At 36.9% G+C, this 25,089-nt stretch overlaps 1 protein-coding gene across 2 annotated transcripts in view; it reads right to left on the bottom strand.

The window, feature by feature from the left end:
- Positions 1-25,089, bottom strand: part of MYO5B (myosin VB) — a 500,991-nt gene that overhangs the window by 292,931 nt on the left and 182,971 nt on the right. For both annotated transcript variants that reach the window (XM_074279362.1, XM_074279363.1), the window contains exons 2-4: positions 24,749-24,859; positions 7,183-7,354; positions 4,074-4,218 (exon numbers count right to left, since the gene is read on the bottom strand). In XM_074279362.1, the coding sequence (XP_074135463.1) occupies positions 4,074-4,218; positions 7,183-7,354; positions 24,749-24,859 (428 nt within the window). The remainder of the gene's footprint in view (positions 1-4,073; positions 4,219-7,182; positions 7,355-24,748; positions 24,860-25,089) is intronic.

Here is a 25,089-nt window from a genome sequence, read left to right on the forward strand (position 1 = left end):
CTCTATCTCCCATCTCCACCTTTTGCACTGGCTGTCCCTTCTGCCCAGAATGTACTTTCCCTCATCTCTGTCTTTCAATGCCTGATTTAATTCAAGACTCTATTGCAAGTCTACTTTTTATATGCAAGCCTTTCATGATTATCACTCAGATGTTAATACATTCTCTCTTAAAATATCTTTTGCTGGTTTTATATATAAAGGAGCAAGATTGACAAAGTGGATAGAGTAGGCCTCAAAGCTAGAAAGTCTGGATTTAAATCCTGCCCCAGACCAATACTGTTTATGTAACCCAGTGCCCTCTCAGTGTTCTGGACAGCACTATAGGATGAAAAGTTGCAGGTACTAATCTGTACTGGTAAAGGGAGTTGTCATATTGGGAAGTTCCCTAGACAAATGAAATCACACATCTAGTCTCTGTACTTATCCCAATAATTTTTACATATACATGTTATTTTATTCATTAGATGGTAAGATTCTTAAAGGGAGAAAATGCTTCACATTTATTTTTCTATCTCCAGACTTAGCATAGTCCTGGCACCCAGCACGCATTTAATAAGTGTTTTCTGATTGACTGTTTTCTAATTACATTCTAAATTTCAGAATGATTGCACCAAAGCATAGCTGTACTAAGTACATTAGTGTGCCTGTGTTCCCACAACCCTTCCAATGTTGACTTTTTCCATGTTCTTCCTCTTTTTTTTTTTTAATCAACTTTCTGGGTTTGAGGTAAAACATCAATTACACTGATTCAAACATCTTTCATTATTATTGATTTGGAGTCATTGCTCATATATTTGTTAATGATTTGCAATTCTTATTCTGAGAACAGTTTGTTCATACCATTTGATGATTTATCTATTAAGGAACAAAGTAATATTCCTAAAGCACATGCAGGGTCATGTACTTCCTTGTTCAACACTCTCCTTGTATCAACACAATGTTATCAAAAAGCCAGCATGGTTTCATGAAGAACAGGTCCTGCCAGTTTAATCTGATTTCTTTTTTGGATAAAAATAAACCAGTAGATGAGGGGAATGCTGAAGGTGTAGTTTACCTAGATATTAATGAAACATTATTTCAAACTGTTCTCATATCAAATATGGAGAGATGTATATTAGATAATTATACAGTCCTATGTATTCAAAATTGATTCATTCATTCAGAGAGGATTGTCAAGCTCTGATGGAGAACCTAAGCAATCTATATTTGGTCTTGTACTGTTTGATATACTTGTCAATGATTTCAATAAACACATAAATAGTACGCTCATCCCCTTTGCAAATCATCTCAAACTGGGAAAGATAGCAAACATGCTCAATGACAGAGCTAGAACCAGAAAGTCTCTTAAGAAGCTAGAGCATTGGGTTGAATCTAATAATATGAAATTCAATAGGGTTAAGTGCTTAGGATAGTTCCTGGCACAAAGTAGATATTTTAAAAATTTCTATCCGACTACTGACTATAAAATAAAGTCTTGCACTTGAGTGTGTGAAGAAAAATCAGCACCAAAAGCATGAACTAGGAAAGGCATGGTGAGATAGCAGTTCTGAAAAAATGAAAAAAAAAAAAAGATCTAGAGGTTTTAGGGAACTATAATGTCAATATGAGGTAACAGTGTCATGGGGTAGTAAAAAAAAATAAGCAAACAAAAAAACCTATTATAATCTTGAGTTATATTAAAGAGGAACATAAATTTGGCTTTTCAATAAAGCCCTTCATAATCTGTCCTTTGCTACATTTCTAGTTAATCTTCACACACCTAATCTCTCTCGCATGCTCGCTCGCGCTCTCTCTCTCTCTTTTTTTCCTCCCCTCCTTTTGCCCATACATTTTATATGTATATATGTATGTATGTATATGTATATGTATTTATGCTGGCAGGGCTTTTTCACAGTACCTTGAAAATAGTAGGTATAAATGCTTTCTTATTAACCTTGTTGATTCAATAGTCTCACTGTCTGCTTTTGTCTGGAGTATTGGAGTAGGATCCAGTACCACCTAAGTTTAAGAAAATTGATAATGTGTAGAATATACAGAAAAGGGCATCTAAGACAGAAAGGGAACTTGAGTCTGTATCATGAATATCTGTTGAATTAACTAGATATTTTTATCCTGAAGAAAAAGAATCTCATGAGAGACAAAGTAATTGCCTTTAAAGGCTGCTATATGGGAAGAGGACAGAATCAGGAGCACTGAGTAGAAGATTTAACAGAAAAAACTTTCTTACAACTGAAGCTGTCCAAACATAGAATGGGCTTCTTGCCTCAAGAGTTGGTTGCTTCTCCCTCTTTGTGGAGTCTACCAAGCAGAGGCTGGATGACCATTTGTGGTGGGGATTCCTTTTGTGCATGCCTTTTTGTGATGACCATTTGTGGACCTTTTTGTGCATTTCTCTTCCAAATCGGATGCTCTGTGAATCTATGGTTTTCAAGGCTCCTACTTGCCTCTAACATCAAGTACAAACTCTCATATTTATCATTTAATAACCTCCATAAGTGGACCCCAGCTTACATTTCCAGGATTATATACATTATTGCCTTTCATGTACTCTAAGTTCCAGCCACATTGGGCTATTTGCTGCAACTGGCGGACATAATTGTTATATTTCCTGTCTCTAGATCTTTGCTCTCTTTGCTGAGACTATCCTCTCCTTCTTGGAAAGGACTCCCTTCTTATATCCTCTCTGTGACACTTAATTAAAATGTAAAGTCCTTGAGGACAAGATCTGTTTTCTTTTTGGTCTTTGGATTCTCAGCAACAGGATGATACATATTAGTTTTCAATAAATACTTGCTAGTTGACCAATACCTAATCATTATTTTATATTGGTTACATTTGGACCATTTCCTACAAAAAACTTCATATAAGTATTAAATGAGAAGTTTTAGGATGACTCATATTTGTGGCCTGGGATACAACGTCCAGTAAGATATAAATACAAGATTTACTGTTAATTATACCATTAGAAACCAAAGGTTATAATCATTTTGGTCTTACCCTTACTATATTTAGTAAAAATTAAATGATTCTAATTCTTCCTATTAATTAGATTTTTTGATTTGGCTATTAGTTTTGAATTTAGTTATTCTATAGCTATAATGAAATAGCCTTTTAAATTCCCAACTTTACAACTCACAATAAAATGCTGTACATCAGTTAAGAAAAATGGTAAAATGACCTTTTCCCAATGGAAACTTTTGTTGGTCTGAATGGCATCAACCCAGAACCACTAACAGCATGCACAGATAAGGCATTTTCCCTCTTACAATCTTTTCTTCCTCTCCCTAGACATATCAATGACTGATACCCACTCAAGAAGTAAACACTGTCAGCCATAAGGATGAAGCTTCAGAGTATTCACTCTAATTAGTATTTTTGATAAATTACTAATGGAGCCAAGTGCTCTACTTCATATGCAGCAAGCTTGAGATAAGAATTGAGCTCCTTTCCCATTGAAGAATCATGTCAATTCTACTATTCTCAGGAGAGTTGGGTTCTTTATTTTAGGCACACCTAGACTCAGAAGTCATTTCATTTATCCATTAATTTTAACAACAAAAACAATAAAAACCCACAATATTTTCCAAATCACTTGCAACTTGAGGACATAATCCAAAAAGAATTAGTTATCTCTAAGAGCTGCTATAGCTAAAAACAGCTGGTGAGTCAAAAAGGTTAAGAGAGGAAAATCCAACATTAAACTTCATATCCCTAAAAAGTGAGTCCTCTTAGACCAAAAATTAAGGAAAAGGATCAATAAGAAAAAAAAAAGGAGGTGAAATCTTAGGAGTATGCTATCTTCTTGATAACCCTTCTACCTACTTTGTGCCTTTGGGGAAGACAACCATCTCCAAATGATTGTCCAAATGGCTGTCAACAGATCTCCAAACCTGTCCTCAGCCTAGACAGAAGATGGAAGGGAATGACAAGGACTAAGAACTGTATTGTTGTTTTTCTTTTGCCTTTTCCAATCTGTGCAGTGGTGTTAGGATGAAGTAGAGGGCATCAAATGAATAGAAAATTATTAAGTGTTTTCAGCACTGAAACAGATCACATCTTCAGCTGCTCCTCACCTGGCCATCTGCTTATAGGCTTCTTCTGCCACTGCAAAGATGTGAGGGTCTATGTCTCCCATGTTTTGGCCACTATAGGCATATATGACATCTTGTCCATAGATTGGCAACTGCTCATAGGGGTTGATGGCAACAAGCACAATACCTGCAATATAAAAAGCAAGTGGGATTAGGCAGAGTTGTTCAAGGCTTTATCCAGGTATATCAGGGTATGTGATTCAGTCTCTCCACAGAGCTCAAAATTGGGAAGACAATAATTATTTTGTATATATCTATCTTCTCAATTACATAATAAACTTTTTATGGGCAGAAATTTGACTTCTTTAGCTTCTTTGTTTTTATACCATGACTAACCTCACCCCCATTCCCATCTTCATCTTAGTTCTTATCATCATCTGGGAACTTAAGAGATTTTAACCTAAACATATTTTTATTGGACTTTATTGTCATCTTGTCTGACTAAAGAACAGAACACAGAAGAAATGTTGATATAGATTTTTCAGTCTTTCAGAGACAGGTAATCAGGCATCAGTTAATCTTAAATGTTCTATTGGTATAAAAATTATAACAATTCAGAAATATTAAAATATTAGGGATAGCTCTGTAAGGTTTAACAAATAAATCCTTTTCATTTTAACCTTTGATTGATGAAAAAAAAAAACTATAATATTAAAATCCGCTTTCCTAACTTAATAAGCATAAGTATACTAGTAAACAGAACTACTCCTTTGATGAATGGGGACTTCGTAATGTCCCAGATTCATAATTCTTAAAGTTGATGATCATGGAGTTATAAAAGGAAAAAACACAAGACACTGACTTAAAGAGTAGTGACTCCAGAAAAAGCCCTCAAAGTTGTTTTTTTGTTTTGTTTTGTTTTTGTTTTTAATTTTAAATTGTTATAAAACCTTGACAACAATTCATTTTGTTTTAATTTGCTTCTTGTTTATCTTTCATGGGCAGGAAGAAGAGGTGACTGACCAGGGGATTTAACAAATATGCAAAAAGTCTGAGGGAGGGAATTCTCTCTACCAGTGAGGATATAACCTCTTTAATTTAGTTTTAGAGAGTTCTCTGGGTCATGGAGAAGTTAAGTGACTTATCCAGAATAACACAGTATATGGAGTTGAGACTTTATTTCAGGTCTTCCCTGTCCCCAAAACTTACTCTCTACCCACTATACTGCTCCTTCTTTACCTATTTAAAAGAGAGGGGGAAATGGGGGGGGGTGAAAATTAGTACTGGATAGTAGTGCTTTTATTGTATTTGAAATAAGACTATCAGTTTTCGGTCAGCTTGGGAGAATCTTATTTTAACATTTGGAAAATACCATTTCTCAAACATTACAAGTGCCATGCTATGTAGATCTAATTACAGCTGATCCATGGGGAAAAAAAATCCTAATTTATTAGGTGTTATTGTAGACAATGGTGAAAAAAGTATGAAAGGAGCAAAAATCTGAAAAAGCCCAGGCATAATCCACGATGTTAAACAAAAGGAAGATTCAGAAGCAATGACCAAAAATCCTCTCTCTATTCCCTTGAAAATTTAATAAATTACTCTCTTCTCTTTGGCTGTCCCCAATTACTAGAGTCTATCCCCACTTCCTTGAGCAGCTAGGTGGTACAGTGGATAGAGCACTGGGCTTAGAACTGGGAAGGATTATTTTCACGAATTCAAAACTAGCCTCAGGCTCACTTACTAGTTGTGTGACCCTGGGCAAGTCTCTTCCCCCGTTTGCTTTAGTTTCCTCATTTGAAAAATGAGCTGGAGAAGGAAACGGCAAACCACTCCAATAACTTTGCCAAGGAAACCCCAAATGGGATCATGAAGAGTCAGACATGACTATAATGACTCAACAACGACAATATCCCCTCCTTACCTCTATTTCTCAAACTCTCTTAACATCCTTCAAAACTTATATTGAGAGCCCCCACCTATAGAAAGTCTACACTGACCCTCCATAGATAATTCAATTTGATTTCCTATGTATATGTTGTTTTCCCTATCCCCTTAATAAAAAAGCTCCTTGGGGGCAGGAGCTGTTTCTCTTTCTTTTCTTTTCTTCTGCTTTATATCAATCATATAATAATAGCCATAATAACAATAACTAACATTTATGCATTTATGTAGTACTTCATAAATTTATATGGTATAAATTTTGTTTCTAAAATGTTTTAGACATATTATCTTACTTTATCTTCACAATAATCCTGAAAGGGAGGTGCCAGCTCTTATTCTCATTTTATAGATGAGGAAACTGATGATGTTGAATGACTTGGCAAGTCATTCAACTTATTATTATTAAGTTATTAATTAAATTAATATTATTAATATTATTATTATTAAGTGTCTGAAACCAGATGTGAATTCAGATGTTTCTGCTTGCAGATCCAATACTTACTCTATCAATTGTGTCACCTGACTATCCTTAGATATGTTCACATATATTAGTTGAATGATGCTTCTGATGTTAAGCTCCTTGAGAGCCCAGATTGCAAACTGCTCTCATTTTTCCCAATGCCTAACACAGTTTTTATACTCAGTATACATGTAACAAATGTGGCTCATTATGGTAAAGGGGCAGAAGAAAAAAAGAAGAGAGGAATCTATACTCCAGATTGTGGTGGATTAAAGGAACTGAAAAGAAAATCAATCCCTCTAGTCTTTCTCATATGGGATATTTGTCTTGTGGCTTCACTGAGAATCTTGCCATCTTCCAGTGTCTTTCTCTACTCCTACTCTCCCAGAAGAACAAGCCCAAATCTCTCAATAGCAAGAGTAGGAGTAAAACATACTAATGCAAACGCTTGCAATGTCCTTAGTCTCCTTGCAATTTCAAGTACTGGACTGAGCAATTCCCTTCATGGGATTTGGTTCATGGACCTGTTTCTTCATTTGTTGAGCAATTAATAAAGACAATTATTCCCCAGGGATGCAAGAAAGGTTAATTGAGTAATGTGCACTGATTATAAAAAGGTTTCTGATGAGGGATGCTCATCAAATACAACAGGAAAATTAGCATTGTTGCCAAACTGGAGTTTAACACTTTTCATTTTAATGATACAAAGCCGTCACAAACACAAGCAAATAATAGCACTCCACTTACCACAGTAAGTGTAGATATGGTTCGACTCCAAGAAACGAACTTTCAAATTATGCAAAACTGCAGGTTCGTGAAGATAACTAAGAGCTGTTAGGTCATTTTCTCCCACCAGGATATCTGGATTTCGTAAGAAGGGGAGTTGGTTGCTATTGAGATCAATCGGGTATTCTTGAATCTAAAGAAATACAAGTCATAGACACAGAAAAAGTAGTTAATTAATTCACCTGGAAGGCAGTGGGCACAGCATGATGCCCTGTGAAGTTATCTAATTCAGCTACTTAACTTTCACATTATTACAAGTGATTACTATGACCAACTGCAAAATGCTTTGAGGAACCAGAGACAAGGCCATAGCATTTAACCTGTCATAAGAACCATCCCAGATGAAGTCTTCAGATGCTAACAGAGATAGAAAAGCCACATGGGTATCACTGATGATTACAACTCAGGAAGAATGATGTTCATTTAAGAAGTGCCCTGGGACAGAAGAAAGGCCAGAAAGAATAGGAAAGCAGGGTAGGTTTGAGAGGTGCTGCTTAAATGTCTCATACACTTAAAAAGAAAAGTAAGGTGCACATAAGAGAAATCTTTCATATATGACTTGCTTTTCAATTCTACTAGATATATGGGTAAGCCTATTTTATTATTTGTTTTTTGTTAAATTCAGAAAAAAATTATTAAAATGTACATATATTTTAAAATATGCAAGTGTTGTAGGCTGCTTTTCCTTTTTTACTCCAACATGTCCTCTCTGGGATATATCCTCTACATTTTATGGATAAGACAGTCAAGCCTCTCCAGAGATACAGAGGGACAGAGTACCTAAGTACTCATCTGCTTTGAACTACTCAGAGTTGGTATTTGAAACACTTTGACAAAAAAAAAAATGTCAGGACTTGATGCTTGCTCTACACTTTATTATTCTTGGTTGTTGTGTTGGTTGAGAAGTAAGCATATGAGCAGGTCTCTGCTGCTATTGCCCTTGGTCATGTGCAGCTCCTCCCCAAGGAAGGCTGTGATCGGCAGGACTGTCAGGGTAGAGCCCAGATGCTAAGATTGCGCACCTTGGCTGGCAGGATATCTTGGATGGTCAGTTGCTGCAGGATGATATGGCTGCCACATATAGTCTCCAAGGCTCCCAAAACTGTAGTTGCTGGAAGGAGCATGAAGAGGCCAGCATGCTCACCAAGAAGAAAATCAACAGAAGCAGTGCAGGAGAAGCAGGAGGAGCCCAGGCAGAGGCTGCTGCCATAGAGAACTCCTGATGACCCTGAGCCTCAGATGGTGGCCAGACCCCCAGGCTGTGGAGAGTGCAGGACCATGGCTTCCACCTCCACATTCAGGCCTCCCTCACCTCTTAAGGAAGTTTATACTGCTTGGAGTGGATAGAGAGTATGAAGGTCCTGGTTCCTTTCAGAAAGTGATTTTGGTCAAGAAGGAAGAGCCCGGCAGGGTGAGCTGCTCACTTGTTTCCCTGTAGCTGGAAGCCCCACTTGCCCCTTTGGGGAATTGAGTAGGGAAGGATGGCCTAGAGATATACTCCTTTCAGGAGAAATTTGTTTGATATTCATTGTTTTCTGGAACCAACTAACAATAAGAACTGAGATACCGCTGTACTTACACATGAGAAGAATCTTCAGTATATACTTGCTATATTGAATAGGATTGTTTATTTTCCTGTTTGTGGTCACTCTCTCTCATTCTGGATACTCTCTTTTTTAAGTTTTTTGAGACACTAGCCTTACTTGTTCTTCATTTATCTATCTGACCATTTCTTCTCTACCTCTTTTATTTATTTCTCACTCACACAACCTCTTCTGTGTGTGACTCTTAAAGCAGTTGGGCCCTCCTCTCTTCTTGTAACCCCATCAGCTCCCAAGGTTTGAATTATCATCTCTGTGAAGATGACTCATAGATAGTAGAGTAGTTTCTACTCTGAAAGCTCCAGTCTCACATCATCAATTGCTATTGAAACTGAGTGTTCTTGTATACAAATATTGTATTTAATTTATATTTTAACATATTTAACATGTATTGCTCAACCTGCTATCTGGAGGAGGGGGGAAGGAGGGGAAAAATTAGAACAAAAGGTTTGACAATTGTCAATGTTGTAAAATTACCCATGTATATATCTGGTAAATAAAAACTATTAAAAGAAATTTAAAAAAAAAGAAATTGAATGTCCTAAAATAAATTAAGCTCAACATATCTAAAATCAAACCCTATCTTTCCAGCCTCCCCCCCAAAAAAAAATAAATAAATTGAACCTTCTTGAAAAATTCACTATTTTGGTCAATGGCAATACCATCCTTCCAGTGTACTGCTATTATAATCTTGACATTATTCTTGATTCCTCACTCTCCTTCACCTATGTATCCAATTTTAGTAGTTGACAAATCTTATCCTTTTTTAAGCCCACAACATCTCTCAAGGCAGACTCCTGTGTGTTCTCACACCTTAATTCAAGACTACATCCACTCTTGCCAAGATGATGACAAAGATCTCTAATTAGCCTCTATATTTTTTACACTGACACACAAATCTAACCATATAAAACTCCCCCCCCATTCAATCAATTCCAATAAAACTCTGCTATTTCTATACCAGGGGTTCTCAAACTACGGCCCACAGGCCAGATGCGGCCCACTGAGGACAGTTATGCGGCCCTCTGGGTTATGACAAATGGGCTGAGAGGCGGAGACAGAGTGTGAGCTTTTGTTTTTACTACAGTCCGGCCCTCCAAGAGTCTGAGGGACACTAAACTGGCCCCCTATTTAAAAAGTTTGAGGACCACTGTCCTATACCATGTGGTCCTAGCTTCTCCCACACTCATCAGACAAGCAAAAATGACCTCTTCTTTGTTTTTCAAAGCAGCATTCCCCTCTGCCTTTGCTATAAACATTCTCTTCATTTTATAGAGTCCCTTTCCTTCTTCAAGTCTCATATTAAACACCAGCTTCTCTATATATGAAACCTTTTCTTATCTCCCAAATGCTACTGTCCTGTCTCTCTACTTGAATTAAACTTGTATTCTTTGTATATATTGTATATACAATTAAACTTTTATAATATACAATTATAACTTGTAAACTACAATTATTTGTGTAATTTGTATTATAATACACACAAACATACTGTGAGAGAGATAAACGTACTTGTTTTTTCTGGAAGAATTTAAGATCTATATAAGTAAGGACTGTTTCATTCTTCATACACCTACCTCTGGTGCCTTGTTCAATGTCTGACATACTGATAGTGCTTAATAAATACTTTTAAATACTTGATTGAATAGGAGAATGTATGATTTCTCTGTCCTATTCCCAAACCATGTCCTTATACTTACTGCTCAGATGTACTCTGGAGTGATCCATGGGAAACCTAAATGGCTTCCCCCAATTGAAGGGAATTTTTTTTAAGGAATCTTTTTGTGCCACGGACCTCTTTGGTTAGAATAGTGAAGGCTATAGAACCCTTCTCATAAGGATTGTGTCCTATATTCACAACTGAAGGAGATGTCAAATTTTTATTAGAAGTTAGTGAAAATAAAAATGCATTTTTTCCCATTCAAGGTCACAGAAATCCTGAAATCTATCTATAGTTAAGAGGCCCTGCTTTAAATGGAATTGTCAAAAAGGTAATTCTATAAAATTATTCCAAATTACTAAGCTAAATCAGATTTAAGTAATACCATCACACTACCGTAATGCTTTTCCAAGAATAATATATTTTTTAAATATCCACTTAATAAAAATATAAAATAAACATTTCTGACAAAGCGGGGAATCCAGATGATTTTATTGGCATAAAAAGTAGGCTTACTACCCCTCAATATTATAAAAGAGCAGTGAAGCAAGGAATTTTTATATGTCAGAATTCTAGAACTGGTAGAATTATTCAGAAGGGACTCTAATCTATATCCAAGTCTTTCTGGAAAGAAGGATGTCTACTTTTCCACAGAAGGTCTCCAGGAAAGGGAATTTCCCTAGTTCCCATCTGTCCTTCCTGAATGCTGCTTCTTTTTCAGATACCAGAACAGAATGTGGATTACAGGATCCTACTTAATCATCCTTACATCCAGTGTAGGGGGTAGGGCAGCTGTAATTCTGTCTTTTTTCAGATTCCTGCCTTCTTGTTTCCATCAAAAACAGACATTATAGGAAAATTCCAAGCAAATTCATGAAAAGAGGGTCTAAGGAAAAGCTAAGGTCACGAGCTCTATCACATTGACATGGAGGCAAAAACTGTACAAGTTAGCTGAAAAGAGCTAAAAACCTGCCAGCTAAGCATATGAAGCTATAGATTTCTTGGTTTCCATGTGGAGGGGAGGAGAAAGAAAAAGACATAAGAACAGGTTTTTCCTTAATAGGAAATTGATTGTAAGACTGTCACTAGTTAAATCGACTATAAATCTGAAGCCAATATGGTTCATTTGAAAAGTAAGAGTTTTTCAAAATAACTGATGATCACATAATCAGGTACTATGGAACTTTTAGGAGCCAGAGACAAAAAAAAAAAAAAAAAAAAACTGAGATGTACAAATCATTTGACCCTTGGAATTAGAGAAATGTTCAATGACAAGATCAACAAAAGTGGAAACAAATATCCACCAATGATTTCAATCCCTTCTTCTATTCACTTCTACTAGTTTTGGGGCAAGCCAGTGTGGGATAGGGAGAGAGAAGGGAAAGAAGAAAGGCTAGGAAGGACATTTGGCCTGAGGAGATAAGAAACTATGATAGATTACACTATGGGACAAGAATACTTAGTGTTGTTATTAAAGTGAGAGCATATGGAAGTCTTACCATATTAATGTCAACCATGACACTGCATGAAAGCTCAATTTTCCCTTGTTAATAAGTAAATTTTCACAAAGGCTACAAAAGCATTTGTTAAATTTTGCATGTGTGTATGTATGTATGTATGTATGTATATGTCCATATCCATAATGAATGTTTCCAAATATGTCAGTTTTTAGGTATTCTACTTTATTTTTAAACATGTTAATTGTTTTATTATGATGAACACCTCAAAAGCCAGAAATAGTTTCACATCCCTAGATCTCAGGAAAGGCCTACTCTTAGAACACTGATGTTAGGTAGGTAGGACATGGAAGCACTTGGTGTGAATGAGTAGGTCTCCAAGCCAAATATATTTTTCAATACTTTATGCCTATTTCTGTATTTCTTTTAATGTAGAAAACTGTGAGTTAACTGTATTTATAAGGCCACAATTTGCCATGTAATGTAGGACAAGTCACAAGTTTTTAGGGGCTGGTCAGTGGAATCTACAATTTTTTCAAGCTACAACACTTTCGTTTTAAACTTGCTTATACATGTTTACTCTGTGCATTGTGAGGAAGAGGAATAAGGTAGAAGAGGAGGAAAAAAGTTGGAGGGAGAAAGGAAGAGGAGGAGGAAAAGAAAGATAAAGGAAAAAAGAAAGAAAAAAGAGAAGAGGGAGGGGGAAGAGAGGAGGGAGAAAGGATAAAAAAGATGCAGAAGGAGAGAGTAGGGAAGAGAGAGATAGGAAAGTGATCAATGAGAGGAAAAAACTAAAGGTAAATCTCCCAGTAAACAAGAAAAAGCCTTCAAGACTGGTCTCTCCTCCATAAGTTCCCAGCATAGGAGTAACTCTAATAAATCATTATGAGATAGACAACAGAAAGAACAATGTGTCTTAGAAATCTGAGAAACCAGGGCAGCTAGGTGGTGGCGTGGATAGAGTACCAGCCCTGAAGTCAGGAGGACCAGAGTTCAAATCTGAGGAAGGGAGGGAAGGAGGAAGATAGGAATCAGAGAAATTTCAAATCTTGGCTCTGAAAATTCATGGAAGACAAAGTTGTATCTTTTCTCACACCCTTCATGGTACTAGGGCACTTAATTCTGGACTCCTTAATTTCATTACTGTGATTAACTCCTCCCCAATGCAGATCAAAATTTCCTCCTCTTGCCTTATCGAGAATGTCTCTGTTGGGAGTTTGTAGAAACATTTAATACTCTAAATACAATTCTCAAAAGCCATCTAGTCCATATACCTTAATTTAAGATTTGCCCAAAGTCACCTAAGTAATAAATATCAGAAGTGAGATTTGAACAAAGGGCTTCTAAATGATCTTTCCATCCTATCTTCACCAGTTATATGTAGATGAAAAAAAAATGCATTCCCTCATAGTGCTCTTCCTAATGATGGGCCTCTCTAAACACCAACACTTAGACCAGTGTCTAGCACATGACAGGTACTTAATTTTATGCTTTTTGCCTGTCTGTGTTCCCCTTTTCCTAAGTTCCAGCAGAAAAGTCACTGGATCAATATGTAAAATCTCTTCCAGTTTACATTCAACATAGACTTTTAGAATTGAGTCCCCTTAAATTCCCAAAGAAGCATCAAAGCACTTAGTGGAGGTTAAGCTCATAGCAGGTTGGTGATGAACACAGTCTTACTGATTTGGGGTTGTTTCTCATTTGCAGAAACACTAACCAACTCAACTCTCTAAGGAAGCCCCCAAAGTGTCACTGGGGAAGATATGCTCTCCATATTTCCTTACCTGCCTGCTATGTTTCTCAAATCTGTTAAGTTCTTCCAAAATAAAAGTAATTGGTCTTCCTTTTCTGTATTTTCACCCCTATGTATTCTATTCATCACCCTGAAGCAGCAAGGAACCAGATGCAATGAATGCAAACTCCTGATAAAGTGCCTGACCATCAGGCAATGGCTAAAGGAGATTGTTGGTAAATTTATTATAACCCGAATCACGAGAGCATGAAAATCTTCAGTCATAGCTCACCCTTTCAGTCTCAGTTTAGTCCAGAGAACTTGGAATATTGCTTGTTCAGACTCATGGGCTCTCAATTTAAACCCTCCTGTTACATTGCAGCAATGGACCGCTTACACGGATTCTTTTGTAAGACAGAAGTCATTTAAAGTAGAGAACTTAAATCCAGAATTCTAAATCTCTTCTCCAGGAGAACATGAAGGTAAACTATGGGGGTTAATGCTAACCACTCAGGGACTAAAAGACTTGAAGAAAAATGGAAATAAGGTTCAATCAATATCTAGAAATTAAATAAGCATTTGGTGTATACTAGTTTTGGAGAAGAAATGAGTAACAAAGTGAAAAAGACATGAGAATGAGGACAACCAGAAACTTCTCCTACTATCTAACAACTGTTTGTAGTGCTTGAACTTTTACAACTTTTTTCTCACTATAATCCTATGAGAGGGGTAATGTAAATACTGATGGTAATACCACAGGAAGAGGAACCTTGGCTCAGGAAGGAGGGATGACTTCTCTAAAGTCACAGTTACGAGCGACAGAGCCAAGACTTAAAACAAAGTCCTTGGAGGTTAAATTCAATACACTTTCATGGAAATGTAAAGCTCTGTAGCCTTAGACAAGCCAAATGTCCTCCCTAGGTCTCATTTTCCTCATCTTAAAATGAGAAAGTTGGACCAGAAGATCTCTTACCGTTGATCCCACCCGCATCTGAAATGTGATGATTCCATACAGTACAGGACCTTATGGCCTCTCACCTAGACTTTTGAAATAGCCTCCTAATTCACCTCTATACCCTCTTTATCTATCTCTCTGCAGTCAAGCCTCTCCATAGCTGTGAAATAACTATTTCTGAAGATTAGGTCTTCTTATGTCACTTACTCTATAAGCTCTCATGGCCCCCTCTTGCCTCTGAAATTAAAATACGAAATTTCTCTGATTGGCACCGAAAGCCTTTCATAATCTGTCTTCATCCTATCTCTCTCTGTGTTTCTGTCTCTGTGCGTCTATATGTGTGTGTCTGTCTGTTTGTGTCTCCCTCTCCCTCTCTCTGTCCCTGTCCCTGTCCCTGTCCCTCTCTCTCTCTCTCTCTCTCTCTCTCTCTCTCTCTCCCTCTCTCTCTCCCTCTCTCTCTCCCTCTCTCTCTCCCTCTCTCTCTCCCTCTCTCTCTCCCTCTCTCTCTCTCTCTCTCTCTCTCTCTCTCTCTCTCTCTCTCTCTCTCTCTCTCTCTCTCTCTCTCTCTCCCTCCCTCCCTCCCTCCCTCCCTCCCTCCCTCCCTCTCTCCCTCTTTCCCTCCCTCCCTCTCCTTTTCTCTCTCTCTCCCTCATCCTTCTCCCTCTCCCTCCCTTTCTTTCCCCCTTTCTCCCCTTCTCTATGCTTCCCTTCCCCTCCTCCCATCTTTGAGTCTGTCCCTCCAGCCTAGCTGAATTGACCGACTTGTAATTTCCAACACAGAATACTCCATCTCCCCTCTCTGCCCTTTGCACAATTTGTCCCCATGCCTGGAATACACTGTTCCCTGCTATCTCCACTTTGTCAAATGCCTAGATTCTCTCAACCCTCATCTCAAGTACCATTTCCTACATGCATCTTGTCCTCATCTCTACCACACCACTTGGCAGTACATTCCTGAAGTTATCCTGGATTTATTCTGCATTTGCTTATAAATGCACGTCATTCCTCTTAAAAAAAACAAAAACAAAAACAAACCAAAAAAACACTTTTCTTCTTATCCCTCATAACTAGCATACATTAACAGCTTCATTTTGTTGCTTGATTGAACCTGGTGCTAGAGTACCTATGTTTAACACTGTTATCATTATCTCCCTCTCATCCCTCAGTTTTTATCACTGGAACTTGAATAATTACTTTTGAATCAAATTGTAGGACTTTACCTTTATCACAATTATATGATTAATTCCTGACTCAGGAGCTTCTAAAACTCCAATATAGATTATGGTAATATTAGCAACAGTTTGCATTCAAGATTTACAAGATCTTTTTCCTGGAAAAAACCCCATAAGGCAAAAAGTACAAATATTATTATTCCCATTTTACAATATTGATCTTGAGACTCAAGTTAAATGCTTCATCCAGGCTCACATCATTAGAGGTAGACAATAAATATGTCTCCGCACCAATGGGAGTAGTGTTTGGGGGGATTGCTCCTCCAGAGAAGGTCCAATCCTGAGTTCATTGACCCAGACATATGAGGAGGTTGATTCTAAGGTTCTCTAGTCCCAAATAAATTGAAGGGAGGCGGAGGGAAAAAGAAGGAATCTAAATTTGGCTTGGTTGTTACAGAACACTCTGGTGATACTTCTCCTGAAAGCTGTTTTCAAAGAGGAGCAGTAATATCCAGGGTGATAGCTTGACTCATGTTTGAATTGGATTTTAGACAAAGCACCAGCTCACTCTCTTGCAGAGTGATCAAAGTGCAATGGCAAGACAAAAATCAAGATGACTGGAGATGGTCTAAGACCCAGTATATAATTTGGCATCTTCTATGTCAGACCAAGTTCTCAGCATTCTAGAGCACCTGCATAAGCCACCTCCACAGCCATTCAAACAAAGTGTGTACAAATGCTCATTCTGCTGAGGGAAGTCATTATCTGCTTGGGGTAGACATCCTCCTAACTTACCAACTGGTTTAAGATCTGTTGGTTATCTTCCACCTAGGTTTAATCCAATGTTTGAGATAGTTTCACTGGGATGTGGCTCTTTTCAGGATTGCTCATCCACCTGTCATCCAAATCTCACCTGAAGTTCCAAGAAGCAGTGCTGTATAAGCATTCTATCATCGAGCCTTAGACCTAGAAGCATCTTCATAGGTGATCAAGTCCGTCCCCTAACTGAAGCATGAATTCTATCCACAACCCATAACCAATATAGTCATCTAATCTGAGAACTACGAGTAGTCAGAAAATGCACTGTCCACCTAACACAGCACATTTGTTTTTTTGGATAATTTTAAGCATTAGATAATCTGCTTATCTTGAAGCTATATGTTTCCCTTTAATTTTTACCCATTTATCCCAAATCAGTTCTCAAAAGCTAAGAAGAAAAAAACCTAATCTTTATTTCAGAGGAGGACTCTTTAAATATTTTGTGACAGCTGTCACATCCCTATAATCCTCTCTTAGTCCAACCATCCTTGGTTTCCACAATGAATCCCTGTACTGTCTAGTTCTGAGTCACTTCATCATTCTAATTACTTTCCTATGAATTGATTCCAACTTGACAGTATCCTTTCTAAAAAGGTGCTAACCAGCCATCAAATATTTTGTGAAAATTCACAGGACACCAGAAATACGTACGTACACACACACACACACACACACACACGTGTGTGTGTGTGTGTGTGTGTGTGTGTGTGTGTGTGTGTGTATGCAACAATATTTATGGAATAATGATTATCAGTTTCATATATCTTTTATTATTTCATATAGCTATCTTTTATTTTCTACTCTGCATATGGGAAATGCTTTTTAATGGGTGTTTGGTTAAATTGAAAATTTTTAAAATTAATTTTAAAAAACAGGGTCTGCAGAATTGATTAGAATGCTTAAGATGTGCCCTTGTCTAGGAAAGAGAATGGCAAGATTATAATCTCTATCACATGAATGGTATACTTCAATTAAGGTCATCTTAAAATATAGTTGCTTTTTAGGATGCTACTTGTGAGTACTTATGGAGCTAAATCAAATTTCCCTCTTATTCTATTTGGATGGAGGGAAGTCAAGGAGGCAAGGAATTCTAGGATAACGCATAACAAAAAATGGAAAACCCTTGGGGTCCAATGCTAGCCACCAAGACAGAATAAGGGAAATTGTCAGGGAACATCAAGGTAGAAAAACAGATGATTTAAGAAAAGATTAGAAATTAGTGGTGCCAACCTGAGGGGAAGGGTCTCTCTAGGGCAGGGTCCTGTCCTTGGATATTTATCAATGACTTGAATGAAGACAGATGGCTTGTTTATCAATTTTGTGAATGACATGAAACTGAGAAGCATGAAGCAAATAGGGAGATGCTATATGAACAGAATCATAATACAGAAACATCTTGATAGGCTGGAGTGATGGTCCAATTTAGGAAGATGAAATTTAATAGGAATAAATGTTAAGTCCTGCCCTTTGACAAGTGATTTTTAAACTAAATATAGAATAGGAAAAATGTGTCTAGATGATAGCTTATATAAGACACACACACACACAGTTGTACAGGGATTTTTTGGTAGATGGTAAATGCCATATAACTCAAATGTATAACGGATAGCCCCAAATCTCAGCTTCGAAACACAATCACTTCCCTTTTCAAGAAACTCCAATGATTCCCTACTGCCTCCAGAATAAAACACAAATTCCTCTGGGATTTGAAGTACCTTTACAATTTCATTCTAGCCTATCTTTCTAAGCTGATCTCACACATGACATTCTAACCAAATTTGCTCTATTTGACATTCCATTTTCTGTCTCTTCATCTTTGCACAGATCCCTCCCTCCCCACCCCTGCCTCTTCAAGACCAGAGCTCACCTCAGGAGCCAAATAAAGTATCACCTTTTCTGGGCCCTTCACCCACTCTTGGGAGTCAGAGCTCTATTCATATTAATGCCTGTGTATTTTCTATTTCCTTATATTTCTTTCCCCTCCCCTTCCTCCCACTCCAGTCCCTGCCTCTACAGTAGCATGTAAGCTTCTTAAGGGCAAGAACTGGTTTTATTTGTATCTCAGGACTTAGCCCATGTTTTAAGCACATAGAAACAGAGAGATCTCAGAGTGAATAGAGGGGCAGGCTCAAAGACAGGGAGACCCACATTCAAAATCTGAGTCAGACAATCCTGGGTAAACCACTTAAACTCTGTACTTCAGTTTCCTCATTTGTAAAATGAAAATATGTTTGTAGTGTGTATATGTCTGATTTATCATTATTGTTATTAATGCCATTATTATTCAGCACTTAATCTTGTAGCCAGAAAGAAAGAATTTAGAACTGAAATAAAGAGACCTCAGAAGCTTCCAATGATTCCAATCCTGGGATTTTACAAATAAGGAAACCAACCCAAAGACATTAAAAGACACTAGAGGGACACCCAACTAGTAAATTTTTACTCCAGAATTTGAACCCCAATTTTCTCCACTCAGTCCAGTGCTCCTTTCTCTCAATCAAATGGCAATTATAACGTTCCCAAACAATTAGATAAAGGCCAGACTGAGCCAGCAGGAAGGAGTAAAAAAAAAAAAGAAAAAGAAAAATCTGAAAGAAGCAAATGAGGGAAAAATCTTTATTTACCACTTACCAACAGTCAGGCACTCTGCTACTAGTTATAGATAAAATATAAAAGATAAGACAGTTCCTGGCTTCAAATAGCTTATTTTTTAATACAAGTGAGAACATATCTACAGTGAAATGGTTGCCAGGAAAAAAATAGTCTATGGAGTCACAAGGATGGTGAGACATCCATAGGGCAATCATTTGAAATGTTCTTGCCAGAAGCAATGCTACTTGTTAATTAGATTAGTTTGCCCAGAACAAGGTGGGGAGATGGGGTGTATGTGCAAGGGGTAAGGAAGATGTACAATTGAAGCAACATGGAAGATGGTGAGAGGGCTTGAGCCAATGACTGATGAGAATATGCAGGATGTTCTATATGAGTTCGAAAGTTGAGGGTGACTGGGGAATGGGGATAGGAGTGCAGGAGAGACCACATGGATTCTTGAGGTCTACTGTGTAAAGTGACAGGGTACTGATTCATGTAAATATAAGAAGTATGGGGGGAGGAGGGAAGATTTGAATCTGCTATTAACTGGTTGTATGATCTTAGGTTTGCCATGCAATCATTTGTATATCAGATTACCCTAATAATAAACTGTAACTAATACTAACTAAACTGACTCTGAGGGAAAACTACCACATATTCTATAATAAAAGCAAGGTATGATTATTTTAAGAGGATCTCATTATTTGGCCTTTTTGTTGATGTAGTTTCATGAGTAAGAGACAGAAAGTGGGAAGTTGTTGTGAGAGGGAGGGAGCTTCATCTGGTAAACTGGGCTTTCAAAGCAACAAAGCTTTCTTGAGGCCACTGGGCTACACTGCATCTCCCATAGAGCATCATTTTTCTAGTCACACAGTGGACCTGGCAAGTTGATACAACATAACTGTTTAACTGCCCTGCGGTGAATCAGATCTTCTGAGAAATAATGGGCTACAGAACTGTCAATCCCTGTTCTCTGGCTTTCTATCCAATTACAAGGTAATCTGCCACATACCAAAGCAAGGCAGGGAAGGGCTCCCAAGGCAGCCCATGCAGGAGTTATTCACAGTCCCTGGCTCACTTTCAGCTTAAGAAAGCAAGCATCTGTTCTGTTTTATCAAGAGAGCAGCTCAGTTCCCTAATACTTCTGTGCAATTTAAAATAAAAAGGCATGCAAAACCCAGCCAACTCAAAAATAATAAAAAAAGAAATATTAGTGAAACATAAATGCCACTCAAGTGCATGAGAGATATTTAATTCTGTCTTAGGCATTTTTTTAATGTGGCAAATCATGGCTATCTGCTAGGAATGTTTAGCATGTATACAATGTTTGCAAAAGAATCTTAAAATATTTTCATGTTATCTGGACAATAAATAAACTTGGGAGGCAGGTGCTCTTATTCCCATTTTACAGATGAGAATACTTGTCCTGGTTAAGTGACTTGACCAAGGTCATAGAGTTAGGCATCAAAACTATCTCTGTGATAAAACTATCAAAGTCTTCTTGTATTCATTTCACAAATATATTGTCCAGGACCCAGTCTCTTTATGTAATAAAATCAAGGTGATACAAAATTATTGGTCAAATTTACTCACTATAAATGCAACCATTTATTGGCTGCTCATTATTTGTACCAAATTGTTTTTATAAAATATAATCCTCTGTGGGAAAACTGGGAAACTGATACATTGTTGGTGGAACTGTGAACGAATCCAACCATTCTGGAGAGCAATTTGGAACTATGCTCAAAAAGTTATCAAACTGTGCATACCCTTTGATCCAGTAGTGTTACTACTGGGCTTATATCCCAAAGAGATATTAAAGGAAGAAAGGGTTCTATATGTGCAAAAATGCTTGTGGCAGCCCTTTTTATACTGGCAAGAAACTGGAAACTGAGTGGATGCCTATCAGTTGGAGACTGGCTGAATAAATTGTGGTATATGAATGTTATGGAATATTTTTGTTCTGTAAGAAATGACCAGCAGGATGAATACAGAAAGGCCTGGAGAGACTTACATGAACTGATGCTGAGTGAAATGAGCAGGACCAGGAGATCATTTTATATGGCAACAATAATACTATGTGATGATCAATTTTGATGGAAGTGGCCATCTTCAACAATGAACTAATTCAGACTTGTTCCAATTATTCAGTATTGAAGAGAGCCATCTACACCCAGGAAAAGGACTGTGGGAACTGAGTGTGGACCACAACACAGAAATTTCACTCTTTCTGATGCTGTTTGCTTGCAAAACATCACTAAAGGCTCAAAATCTTACACATCATCTTTAACTCTTCCCTCTTCTTCTCCTCTTCCCCCTCCCACTCTCATCTGATCATTTGCTAGGTCATGTTCCTTCTATCTCTCTAACACTTTTTATCTACCATCTTCCTTCCCATTCACTCTAATCCAGATCCTCATTATCTCTTAACTTAACCTGACTAATGCAACAGTCTCGACCTGGTCTTCCTGGCACTATTCAGGCAATAGACTGTTGCAGATTCTTTCCCCTAAGGCAGAGATTTAATTATAACACTCTACTGCTTTAAAATCTGTAATAGTTCCTCACAGACTACAGATTCCTGCCCAAACACTTCAATGTGGCTTTCAAGGTTCACCTCAAATGGCAATATCTTTCTAATCTTATTTCAGAACAAGGCAAATTGGATTGCTTACTACTCCTCAAATATACCTAAAGCTTCCCAACTTCTTTGACTTTCAAACATACCATTTACTTGGTAAATCATCTTACTGATTTTCTATTTGTCAGAAACCCTCACTCAAGTACTGACATAGACGTTGATGAAATCATCTTGGATTAATTAAATCAACTAAAAGAGATATCACCTCTCCCTCTTTTGGATCACAAGAACTCTTCACTCATTTCCCTCTTGAAACTAATACTATATTCTCTAGCTCAAGGTAATTATTTCCCTGTCTCTCAAATAGATAATACACTGTTCAATGAAGATAGGAAGTGGATCTTTTCCATTTTGTATCAGTACAACAATGCTTTATAATTAATATTCAGTTCATTTGAAAATTTAACAGTATGAGAAACTCACATTATCCAGATGTTGAGAGACTACATGAGGGGAAGCCCATTGGATCAGTTCATTGAGATATATATATATATATACATATATATATATATATATATATATATATATGTGTATATATAGATCTATAGACATATAGATCTATATAGAGATCTATATAGAGATATAGATATCTAGATATCTAGATATAGATAGATATAGATATAGATATATATGAAAATATTTTAAAACAAGGCAGAATGACAATAGGAGGGGAGGATTTAGAGCACTGTACACCATTTACAGTGATACATCTCTAAAAAGTGCCACACAAATTCCATTTTAATATGAAAAATTTCCTAGTGACTCAACATGGTTGTGAGGCCTGCAGCTGAATCTGGGAAGTATTGATGTTGTGAGTCAAAAAAGAACTCCAAAACGAATGCTATTATGGAAAAAATGAGCATGAGAAGTGGTACAAACAATATTTATGGAAATATATGAATGGAAAAAAATGGGTTCATATAACAAAAGTGGGGTATTCCCTTAAAAATAGCATTCCTCAAAACAGTAAAAGAATAAGAAGAAAACCTTTAGCAGATGAAAAAACCCTAAATAGTGGATTCATTAAAAATAGATTTTTTTCAAAGGTCTTAATGGGTTGAAAAATTCACTGGTTTGTAAAGAAAATATAAAGACTGATGGAATTCTATAGGTGCCAAAGTCCAAAATACTAAAAATTACAAGGATGACATTACTTATATGACATAAAAGTAACAACAATAATTAGCAGTTACATGGTATTTTAGAGTTAGCAAAATGCTTTACAAATATTATTTCATTTGATTCACACAACTGCCCTGAGAAGTAGGTACTATTAGAGTCTTCATTTTAGAGATGTAGAAACTGAGGCTAAGAAAGCAAATTAAATGACTTTCCCCAGGATCATAGAGCTAATAAGTGTCCTGATTCCATGTCTAGTACCCTATCCATAATAACCAAACTGATTAAAGAGTAGAAGGAAGAGTAAAAGATGACTCAAATATGTTTAGCCTGGGAGATTGAAAGACTGGTAGTGATACCGATGAAGGAGACACAGTGGAGAAAAAGAGCCATTTTGGGGACAGGGGAATTTTCAATTAGTTTGCTTTGGGGTTTGTTGAGTTCCAGGTAACAGGAAAATATTTATGTCCTGTACACAGATAGGATATGCTCTTGAAAAGTCAGGATTGGAAGCTACTTGACTTAGAAAGTCATCTGTGATTCTTGAAGCTACAAGAGAAGATAAATTCATCCAGGGAATTAAGAACTTCACAGTATACCATGGAATCACACCTCAATATTCAATCAAATCTCTGCATATAGTTTAACCTCATCGTATAATCCAAGAGTCATTTCCTGATACTTGAAGGAATCACACTCTTACTGTTAAGATATTATCTGTACATTTGAAAACTCTAAACCAAGACTCCTTTATGTTGGCATGGAAAAATTAAAATTAACTACATCATTTAGGTGTTTACTTCATATGATCCTAGGAAAGGAGAGTGTGCCCATATTAATGAAAACTACCACAGTACCATTCAAATCAACGCTCTGTTAACTTTATCTACTTCTTAGTTAATAAACATTTCTTAAGCACCTACTATGTCCCAGGAAGCTTTCTTGGAGATACAAAAAAAAGCAAAAGACAACCCCTGTCCTCAAGGAGCTCACAATCTAATGGGAGAGAAAACAAGCAAAGAAATATGTACCAACTATATTCAGGATAAATGGGAAATAAACAACAGAAGTAAGACACTAGAAGTGAAAGTGGTTTCCTGTAGGGGAAAAAAAAAGGATTTTAATTGGGACTTAATGGAATCCAGTGAAGGCAGTAGGCAGAGATGAGGAAAGAAAATATTCTAGACATGGGGGACAGACAGAGAAAATTACAGAGCTGAGAAGGAATGTCATATTCATGGAACAGCTAGGATAAAGAATACAGGGAAGCAGGAATAAGAAATATGAAAAGGTGGGGGAAAGGAACAACTAGATCATGAAGAAGACAACTGAGTAATGGAGATGGAATCTCTAAATCTCTTCCATTAGAATGTAAGTTCCTTGAGGTAAAGGAACTGTCTTTTTGCTTTCATGTCAATCTCCAACAATTAGCATAATAACAGTAAATATTTAATAAAAATGTGTTGCTATTCTGCCTAACTTTGAAGGAGAGGTACAGGAAAAAAGACTAGAGGACAGAAAAGTTCTGACTCCAAATATCTTTGAGTATTGGTAAAATATGTCTTATAAACACAAGCAGTACTTCCTTAAAATATGTCTATTATTTTCAATGTATTATTGATACCACAAGTATCAAATTATGCCTGAGAACTCTAATTAATAATAAAACTTCTGATGGGAAACTACACACATACAGAATCCTTGACATCCAAAGAGTTTCTATCTAATATTTAATTCCATTCATCATCAATCAAGGTCATTTACAACTAGAACACTTACAGTTTCATCTTCAAGTTTAAGATGGAGAACCTTCTCACCATCCTTGTAGTCCTTGACTATCTCTGCTGATCGCCACACTTCATCAGGATCAGGGATCCAAACCCTTGTGAACTGCAAGACAAGATCATAAGTACATAAGTACAAGATCAGATATAAAGTGTTACTTTCATTTCCCTAAAAGCTTCCTTGGCCATTCTTTTTTTTTTTTTTAAATCAAATTTTATTTTTTCAATTAGAGAAAAAAAAAAAAAACTTCTTTCTTTCTCTTCCAGCTTTTCTCACATTGAAAAAAGAAAATCCCTATGAGAAACAGCAAAACAAATGACCACATTCAACATGTT

This window comes from Sminthopsis crassicaudata, chromosome 1 (assembly GCF_048593235.1).
Source record: "Sminthopsis crassicaudata isolate SCR6 chromosome 1, ASM4859323v1, whole genome shotgun sequence".
NCBI lineage: Eukaryota > Metazoa > Chordata > Mammalia > Dasyuromorphia > Dasyuridae > Sminthopsis > Sminthopsis crassicaudata.